The 9,667-nt window shown below is 36.7% G+C and overlaps 1 protein-coding gene across 2 annotated transcripts; it reads left to right on the top strand.

Moving 5' to 3' along the window:
* The first annotated feature begins 735 nt into the window (after positions 1–735).
* On the top strand, positions 736–8,980 carry DYNAP (dynactin associated protein). 2 transcript variants are annotated; one of them, XM_055292315.2, is made up of 3 exons: positions 736–831; positions 4,443–4,607; positions 7,306–8,980. In XM_055292315.2, exons 1-3 carry the CDS (start codon positions 775–777, stop codon positions 7,636–7,638), a joined length of 555 nt encoding a protein of 184 aa, XP_055148290.1. In that variant the 5' UTR covers positions 736–774; the 3' UTR covers positions 7,639–8,980. The 2 variants fall into 2 exon arrangements, with proteins under 2 accessions (XP_055148290.1, XP_055148302.1); XM_055292327.2 differs by lacking the exon at positions 4,443–4,607 and having other exon boundaries at positions 760–831; positions 7,306–8,622.
* The last annotated feature ends 687 nt before the right edge of the window (positions 8,981–9,667 follow it).

Here is a 9,667-nt window from a genome sequence, read left to right as displayed (position 1 = left end):
GTGTCATATACAAAGAGAATAGGAATTTTTTTTTTTATTATGGAACTTTCTGCACTACAAACATAACTGGCACACTTTTGAAACTCAATATTCTCACTTGTTGAGTGAATAAACCAATAAAAGAGTTGAACATTTTACAATTTAAGACAAACTAGATTTTTTGACCAAAATAAAAAAACCCTCTTCTTAAAGATTTTCAATATTCCATCACTCCTTTGACATTATTTTCTAGGAAATTGATTCTAATAGTTTTTAATGAGTGTGAATTGCTTGAGCAACTGACCAAAGAGACTTCCAGACACCAACCCAGGGACTGAAAAGGTGAAGTGTCCCTAAGGTCATCGGTAACTAAGAGATGGTGCCAACAAGGGGAGAGAGGCTTTCGTGCTTGAGTAGAAAGCAAGCAATGGTAAATTTCTATCTCAGAACGTTTTTCTGGGGTCGGTCCTAAAATAAAAGGTGAGTTCCTGAATGATGGGACTAAAGAGGAGAGACAGAAGAATAATGTAAGGTTTTCAGAGGGAGTAGTCACAATACCTTTCAGAGGAAGTATTGGTTTTCTTGCGTCTTTCTGCAGTTAACATTTCATTTCCTCCTCTAAGGTGGATCCTGTTTTAGTGAATAATTAGTATTTAGTTTAATCCACGCTTGTACTGATGCATCATAGTTGATTTCCACCAGTGTTTTAATTGTTTCATGGTTGCAGATATAAAGAGCAATGAACAAATTGAAAAATATTCTTGGAGAGAAGCTTGTGATATTGGCAGCTCAAGAATGGACAGAAAGCACGGAAAATACGTATTGAATGTTGAGCACTCTGAAAACCAGCCGGTGAGTGTCCTTGCTCCATCTTGATAGTTTGCCTATATTACAGTTTCATTTTCAGCATTTAAAAGCAGTTTAATCTCTTTATTACTCTCTAGACAAGATCATAATTTTGCATTCTTCTCCAAAATAAAGAGCAACCCTGTATCAATTTTTGTGCTGTAACTTTCATGTTTTATTTTGCTATGTTATATATTTAGATATTAATTTAAATATGCATAGCTATAAAGTATGAGAAATATTTCTATGGCCATAGGATATACAAATAGATCCATTTAACTTTCTATATTCACCTTCATGTAAACATAAACTCCAATGATGTCAGTGTTTATTTATTAAGTTCTATTTTTACAATTGGATGCTTAGAATTTTTAGACCTGTCAGAACTCAGATTTCTTAATATGCTGAAAAACCAGATATTAATTCTAGATGTTAATATTCCTAAGAAAGAAAACCTCCAAAAATACCTGCTCTGTGTCAAAATATGACTATTTTGTCTGCTTTTTTTAAAAAAAATATTTTTATACCAAAAACCAAGCCTTCAGTGTATAGTTATCATAATCATATATCTGTATCACATACAGATTTTATGTATCTATTTATATCCAACCAAATAATCTTTGACTTCAGAAAAGAGGAAGGACTTGTAATGAAAATTAAAATAGTGAGTTAAAATTCACTGCCTGAAGAATGAATGAAACACGTGTGAAGAAATAGCTTGCTTTTGTCATATGGAACTGTGGTAATCAGCCTGTGTAACTCATGAGATATACCAAAGAAGAAAGTCCCGTTTCTCAGTAAGTGTTAATACAAGAATCCTATAGAGGATTTCTGGTTCACCAAAAGAACCAAGATCTTCAGTCCCTGGGTTGGTGTCTGGAAGTCTGCTTGGTCAGTTGCTCGGGTAACACTGTAATCGGATCTTCAAGATGTCCAAATACTCAGATGGAAAAAAAAAAATTATACTTGGCCAGGTATGTATCATCTTGATAGTTTTTCTAGATAATAACAAATGTAAAGATGTTTACAAATATTAGCTTACATTGTTTTTTTTTACAGCATATATCTGGATAGCTGACTAAATATTTTACTTTATTATATTATTCAGGCATAGATATAACAATATTTTTCTCTTCAAATTCAATAATGGAATTTAAAAAGTATTTGAAGATTATAAACACACAGAAAATAAATTTTGGTGTCCTTATTTTTCTGTTAGGGATCTAAGAAATCTCAAGTTAATCCTTATAAAGTTAGGGTAAAAAACTTACAGAATGTACTTTAGTAAGTACAACTAATGCATTTCAGTTGCCTGCGGCCATTATTAGCTAATGCTGATTATGCTAATGCTGGTTAAACATTATTTACAGCTCTTCAACTCTTCCAGTTTTGTATAGAGACTCCACCTATACTATGAGTCAGAGCAACCTGACACAGTAAAATTATTACTTAGGCTGCAAACTGGGCCTAGATCACAGGTTCCCCATCCTTAGTGTAGACCCACCCATCACCTTCCTCTCTGAAAGGGCTGGAATTCTAACAGGGCCAGAAAATTCTGGGAAACTGCCCCACTGAGTAAGTTTCACTTTGTTTGCAAAGTACATTAAAATGTTCAGGTTCACCAGCCACAAGCAAATTGGATGTAATGAAAACAACAGGATCAGCACCTAGTTAAATAAGCAAGGGTATTAACAAAGATAAATTCAACTTCTTCAAATTTGTATAATGTATAGTAGGTAGAATTTTGTTTATTCATATTTGATAAGCATGGGACTGATATCTATTTCATTTATATTATACTTACAGAAAAAATTAACTTAGCTAATTGTCTACTGCCAGGAGTATCCCATCTTAACTACATTTAATGACAATTTTATATTTTTGTATTTTTAATAATAATTCCTAATGGGTCAAAGATTATGTATCATTCTGGTTTGACAGTTTTCATGGAACTCACTGGTTGGTTGGCCAGTAATTTCTATAACTATTGGTAATGGGTTATTAAATCAACACAAAGACAACTAGTGGCAGTAGTGGTAGTAATTAAAATATTATTACTAATAACAAGAATGATAGTTAACACCTATTCACTGGGGGGTATTATGTGCCAGACATTGCTCCAAGCATTTGGTAGTTATTTACTCAGTGATCATATGAGCAAATCTGTAAGTGGGTAATTTTAGTATTCTCCTTTTGAAGCTGATAGGAGTGGCCAAAGATAACCTTGATTCACAGCTAGAAAGTAAACATTATCATCCTGTGAGATGAAGAGCCTTAGATCATTCTACATTATGTTTGATATGTAACAAAACTTTTGGCTGGGTACAGCAGCTCATGCTTACAATGCCAGCACCTTGGGAGGGCAGAGCCAGAGGATTGCTTGAGCCCAGGGGATCTAGACCAGCCTGGGCAACATATGGAGACCCCATCGCTACAAAAAATAACATCAAAAATAATTAGATGAGCATGAAGGCATACGCCTGTAGTCATGGCTACTCGGAAGGCTGAGATGAGAGGACTGCTTGAGCCTTGGGAGGTTGAGGTTTCAGTGAACCATGATTGTGTCTCTTCACTACAGCCTGGGTTACAGAGACAGAGCCCATCTCAATAAAACAAAACAAAACAAAACAAAACAAAACAAAAAACTTTTCCACAAGATCCATAAATTCCTGAATCTACTCCTCTCTCATGTTCACTTTATCTTATCCTTCCCCTCTTTTAACACACCCCTTCCCTAAAGTCTTTCCCTGCCAACTCAGTCGTTTTCAATCCTTATTTACCTCTTCTTCTGAATAATTTACAATTATTGCATTTATTTGTTAATTATACACTAACCTGTTTTGCCTCCCTGTTAGCAAATAGACTCCTTGAGAGTAGAGACCTATATTGTTGTGGACTGTTTTTACACTGCTCTATGCCCAAGAGGGACCCAGCAAAAACATACTGCAAATTCGACAAATGATTTGTCTTCTGTGTCACTGTCATAGGCTTGCAAGTTCCTTTGGATAGAGAATGGTATGAATTATGTAAAGCAGTCACTTTGTGTAAGAATTTTTCACTAGTATCATGTAGTATAGTATATACTACATTACTATATTAGCATAGCATGGCACAGCATAACAATATACTATTCCTAGTATAGTGTAGTGGAGTACATGGGCCTTAACACTGGAAGGTCCGAGCTCCCATGCTAGCTGTTGTGTCATGATGACAAATCATTTCAACTCTTTTCACTTCAATATTTTCATTTCCAAAATGACCTGAACAGGTCGTACCCAGTAAGATGCAAGGACTTCAGCTCACCATCCTCTTCCTTATAGAGGCTTCTTAATATATGCTGCACATACAGCAGCTTGCAACAAAAGGATATTCAATCCATTTATGTAATATCATGAGGAAGAGGATACACATTCCTGAACTAGAACTTTAGTAACTTACCAAAATTAAAGTATGATATATAATAATCTGTCTAGATTTTTTTATCTTCAGAGGTTAAGAAAACATTTATTACTTTTAAAAGTCATACTCTTAGGTATGTTTGATAGAAAAATTTTATTTTAGCAACTCAACATCATGGTTTCCTAGGCTTCCTCCTCACTTCCACTCTGCCTTTGTAGCCAATCACACTTCCAAATGACCAAGAGGCTCACAGTTCCATATGCTGGTGTCGACCTTCAAATGATACAACCAGTGATGTCTCTCCCAACTTAACTGGGGTCTGCGTGAACCCAGGAGTCCTTGCACATTCAAGATGTCTACAGTCAGAATCTTGTAACACACAGGTAATGTTTAGCACAGGAGCTTTTATTCAGGTTGGGATGTGCTCTATATGGGCATGTACTTTGCCTATTCTTTCCCAAGAAATGTACTTAATTACTTAATTCATTTATATTTGTATTAAGCATTTGCTGTATTCTCAGTATAGGTACAAGTCACTGTGAGGCAATTCACAAGAAAATAAATATTTGCTAGTCTCTGTTTTCCAAGAGCTAATATTCTAATCGGGGACTCAAACATCCATAATAGATAGAGAACATACATGAAAATCAAAGGAATAAGTGTAAGGTGCAAATGCAAGGTTAGGGAAGGGCAGATGAATAAGAATGTTGGCAATATTAGGGTTTAATTCACCATTAGACTCTGATGGGAGACTGTCATATTTAAAGTTTCACGGGTCCTATTCTTTTGGCGATTACCTTATTTTCTTACTCTGTGCAGCCTCCGAACCTGTGTGTGGCACTTTCTTTAGCTCCCTGGGTTCTGGCCTCTGGTGTATATGACCTTAACACAGAAACCTTACTGTTCTCTGGAGCATCTCCACTAGCTTTGGAGACCAGACTCAGCAGTCCTTGGTTCCTGACCTCATGTCCTGTAGGCTGAATGAACTTTACCTCATGACTGTATCTTTAAGTCTTCAGCCCTTGTATAGAAATTTAACATTGACTATGTATTACCAATATGGCTTGGCAGTTTGGTTTGGTTCCCCAGACTCTGGAATTCCTTCCTTTTGCTGCTTAGTCTTGCTATAGAGACTCAGTAGAGAGCCTCTGAGCCTTGTTTCTTGATCCTGGACAAAACAATATGAACTTTATACTGTTTCTGGGACAATTTGAAAGAATAAGTAAGCTCAGTAGGATGGAGTTAGAAAATGTTTCTTCTTGTTTGCAGAGGTAAAGTAACCCATATCAATCATGGAATTGAAGGAGGTCTTCAATAACATTGAGTCTGCTTGCTCTTTTTTTATTTTTATTTTTTGTTTTTTGAGGCAGGGTCTCACTCTGTCACCTAGGCTGGAGCGCAGTGGCACAATCACGTCGTACTGCAGCCTCAATCTTCTGGGCTTAAACAATCCTCCCATCTCAGCCTGCTTAAGTAGCTAGGACCACATGCATATGCCATCATGCCTGGCTAATTTTTGTATTTTTTGTAGAGTTGAGGTCTTGCCATGTACCTCAGGCTGGTCTCAACCTCTTGGGCTCAAGGGATCCACCCGCTTCAGCCTCCCCAAATGCTAGGATTACAAGCATGAACCTCCATGCCCAGCCTCTGCTGGTTCTTAAACTTGACTGCATATTAAAATCACCTGGGGACTGTTTAAGAAAAAATCAAGTGCCTGAGCGCCACCCCAGACTAATTAAATCAGAAACTCTGGGGGGTGGGGCCCATACAACAATAGTTTTTAAAAGCTACCCAGATGAATCTAATGTACAACTAGTGATGAGAATGACTGATCTAGTCCCATTAAATTATTTAACAATTAAGGAAAATATGGCTCAGGAAAGTTTAGAGAGTTGCTAGAACTCACACGGTTTTTGCCAGAAGGGGCCAAAGCAGGAGGAGAACTTAGTTTCCTTTTGTCTGATCATGTGCATTTTATTTCACTAAAGGGCTCTTTTTAAGTTTCTGTGATGCAGTATTATAGACTCCTCTCCCGGATGTACATAAGTCTTTTTGCCACTTTCTTTTCTTGAACCTCCTTTTCAGTGCCTCCCATCAAGGAAAGAGGACATTATTTGTCCTAGGGCTAACTTGGTCTTAGTGGCCCTCATTTCCCTGGCCTTGGTGGCCACTGCCCTCATTCTTTCGCTGCTGTCTTGTGTCATCAGGCTTTTCATGAAACTGTTGTCTTCCAACAAATACCATGGCACATATTTTGTAATATTTCAGACTACTGTATTCTGTCTGAAAGGTATGAGTTTTGTATTCTATTCCTTGAAGATCTTACTTTCATCCAGGTAATACTGAAATAATCTGTTGGACTCCAAAGCCCTTGTTTCTAAATTCTATATTATACTGCATCCAAAACAAAAATATTATTTTTGAAAACTAATGACTTTATGTATGTTATTTTTAATCTTCTCAACAACAATATGAGATGTTGTTCCTGCATTAAAAAAAAGGTAGGGGTGAGAGAGGAAAGAATAAGAGGAATACAGAGGATTTTTTAGGGCAGTGAGACTGCTCTGCATGATACTGTAATGGTAAATACATGTCATCATATAGTTGTCCAAACCCATAGAGTATACACCACCAAGAGTGAACCCTAAAGTAATCTGATAATGGTATATCATTGTAGGTTCATTAATTGTAACAAATCTTCTACTCTGATGGGAGAAGTTGACAACTGGTGAGGCTGAACATCTGTGAGGGCAGGAGGGATGTGGGAAATCTCCGTATTTCCTGCTTAGTTTTGCTGTCAACCTAAAACTGCTCTAAAAATAAAGTCTGTTAAAAAGAAAAAAGACAAATGGAAAATAGAATAAGAGAAGATGAGATTTTGCAGATTTGTCTTTCTTCTAATGTAAGGGGCAGCAGACAATTATTTCCACCTGCATGAAAACATGGACTTCAAGCCCAACTTTCAGAGACACATAGTGACTCAAATGATGTTAACTTAATAAGTTATAAGTAATATAAAAGAGATGATAACTTACAAGCATTTTTGTTTTTCATTGCTGATATTTTTATATACATGCTTAGGTAAAAGAATATTGCCGCAATGACTGGTCTACGTGGAAAGTCTTCCTGGCTTGTCTCTTAGCCTGTGTGATAATGACAGCAATTGGAGTACTTATAATATGCTTGGTGAATAACAAAGGATCTGCCAATTCCTCCATTGTTATCCAGCTATCCACAAACAATGGAGAGTGTGTGACTGTCAAACCTGGAACACCCTCTCCTGCTTGTCCCCCTACAGTGACCACCACTTCAACTGTACCTGAAAGTACAACCACTGAAAGTACAACTTCAACAGCTACAACTGCCACCACTTCCACAGAACCTATAACTGTTGCAACTACCAATCAATTATAATTTGAACAGCCATGGCCATCACTTCAACTGAAACTTCAACCTCTACCACTTCAACTCAGTTTGCAACTATAACAGCTACTCCTATCACTTCAAGTGGAATCATGGCTGCAGTCACTTTAACAGACTCTATAACAGTTACAACTTCAACAATATCAAGTCCTACTTCAACTTCAACTTACTTGACAACTCAATCACCACTTCGACCATCTCTTTGACTGAATCAACAACTACATTCCCTTCAACTGAATCTGCAACCACTTCCACTTAACCTATAACTACTGTAACTTCTACTTAGCCTACAGTAACAATGCTCATCACTCTTTTCCAACAATGTATAATCTCCACCTATTCATCTGAGGACTAACCTCTGATTTTTTATCTTGCCCAAATTCCTTTCTAAGGGGTGTGGGGAGTCATGCCCTACAAACCATAAATTCTCATCAGATGGGTTTTATTTAACCCTATATATTGTGACTTACTTTCTAATCTGACTCTGGCATAACAAGGGAAAAAAATCAAAATGTTTTACCCCAAAATATATTTCCTTGCCATACCTTGAAATTGTCCTGCAAAGTCTCTTGTGGAGAAACTCCACATTCTATAGAGAATATCCTTCCCCTTTTGTTTTCCCTCCTTTCTTTCCAGATCCAGGAGATAATCAACTAAGAGCCAGGCACCCTTTTAGGTCTGATAAGAAACACTTTACAACCTGCTCTCTCTGAAGTCTGCTTTCGGAGAGATTCCTCTGCACAATAAAACTTGGTCTCCACGATCCTTTATCTTAACCTGAACATTCCTTTCCATTGATCTCAGGTCTTCAGATAAACTAAACCAATTGTCAACCAGAACATGTTTAAATTTACCCATAGCCTGGAAGCCCCCACTTAGAGTTGTCCTGCCTTTCTGAACCAAGCCAATGTATTTCTTAAATGTATTTGATTGATGTCTCATGCCTCCCTAAAAATATATAAAACCAAACTGTACCCCAGCCACCTTGGACACATGTTCTCAGGACCTCCTGAGGGCTGTGTCATGAGCCATGGTCACTCATATTTGGCTCAGAATAAATCTCTTAAAATATTTTACAGCGTTTGACTCTTTTTGTCAACACATCCAAACTTGCAACCACAAATGCCACCATTACCACTTAAAACTTGATAGAACTAGCATCAGTCATCAAAATGACCTGTTCTACATTAAGTTAACTTTTAGTTATCACCAGTAATATTAGCCTACAACTACTCCCCACACTGGCTCTTCCCCAAAGTTGAAATTGTACAATATGTGAGTCTAGTTCTAGCTAACATAACATTATTGCCTACATTAAAAGCTTCTTCAAAGCAAAGGGAATGAAATGAAAAGGCAGCCTGCAGAATAGGAGAAAGTATTTGTAAATTGTATATCTAGTAAGTGGTTAATATCTAAAATATATCAGGCATTCACATAACTCAATAGCAAAAAAACAAATAACCTGATTTAAAAATGGGCTAAAGATTGGAATATACATTTTCCCAAAGAGGACATACAAATGGCCAACAAGTATATGAAAAGATGGTCAACAGCACTAACCATGAGGGAATTTAGAGTTAAAACTACAGTGAGATATCACCTCACAGCTCTTAGTTTGACTATTATCAAAAAGTAAAGAGATAACAAATGTTATTGCAGATGTGGAGAATAAGGGACCCTTGTACACTGTTGATGAGAATGTGAATTAATAAAGCCATCATGGACAATAGTATGGAGGTTCCTCAAAAAATTAAAAACAGAACTACCATATGATCCAACAATCCCACTGCTGGGCATAAAATCAGTGGCTTGAAGAGATATCTGCACTTCCATGTTCACTTCAGTATTATTCACAATAGTCAAGACATGGGACCAATCTAAGTTTCCATCAGTGAATGAATGGATAAAGAACATGTGACATATATATATATATATATATATATATATATATATATATAAAATATTTGTCTATATTCAGACTTTTGAAGGCTGAATAGTATTCCATTGTGTGTGTGTGTGT

The sequence above is a fragment of the Symphalangus syndactylus genome, chromosome 1 (genome assembly GCF_028878055.3).
Source record: "Symphalangus syndactylus isolate Jambi chromosome 1, NHGRI_mSymSyn1-v2.1_pri, whole genome shotgun sequence".
Classification (NCBI taxonomy): Eukaryota; Metazoa; Chordata; class Mammalia; order Primates; family Hylobatidae; genus Symphalangus; species Symphalangus syndactylus.
Note: the sequence above shows the minus strand (reverse complement) of the source record. Positions and strands in the feature narration are given on the sequence as shown.

Bases quoted from the DNA above. Each gene is read 5' to 3' on its own strand.
- DYNAP (XM_055292315.2), top strand. From the start codon at position 775: ATGGACAGAAAGCACGGAAAATACGTATTGAATGTTGAGCACTCTGAA. The intron at 832-4,442 runs GTGAGTGTCCTT...CTGCCTTTGTAG, and splicing joins AGCACTCTGAAAACCAGCCG to CCAATCACACTTCCAAATGA. The intron at 4,608-7,305 runs GTAATGTTTAGC...ATACATGCTTAG, and splicing joins CAGAATCTTGTAACACACAG to GTAAAAGAATATTGCCGCAA.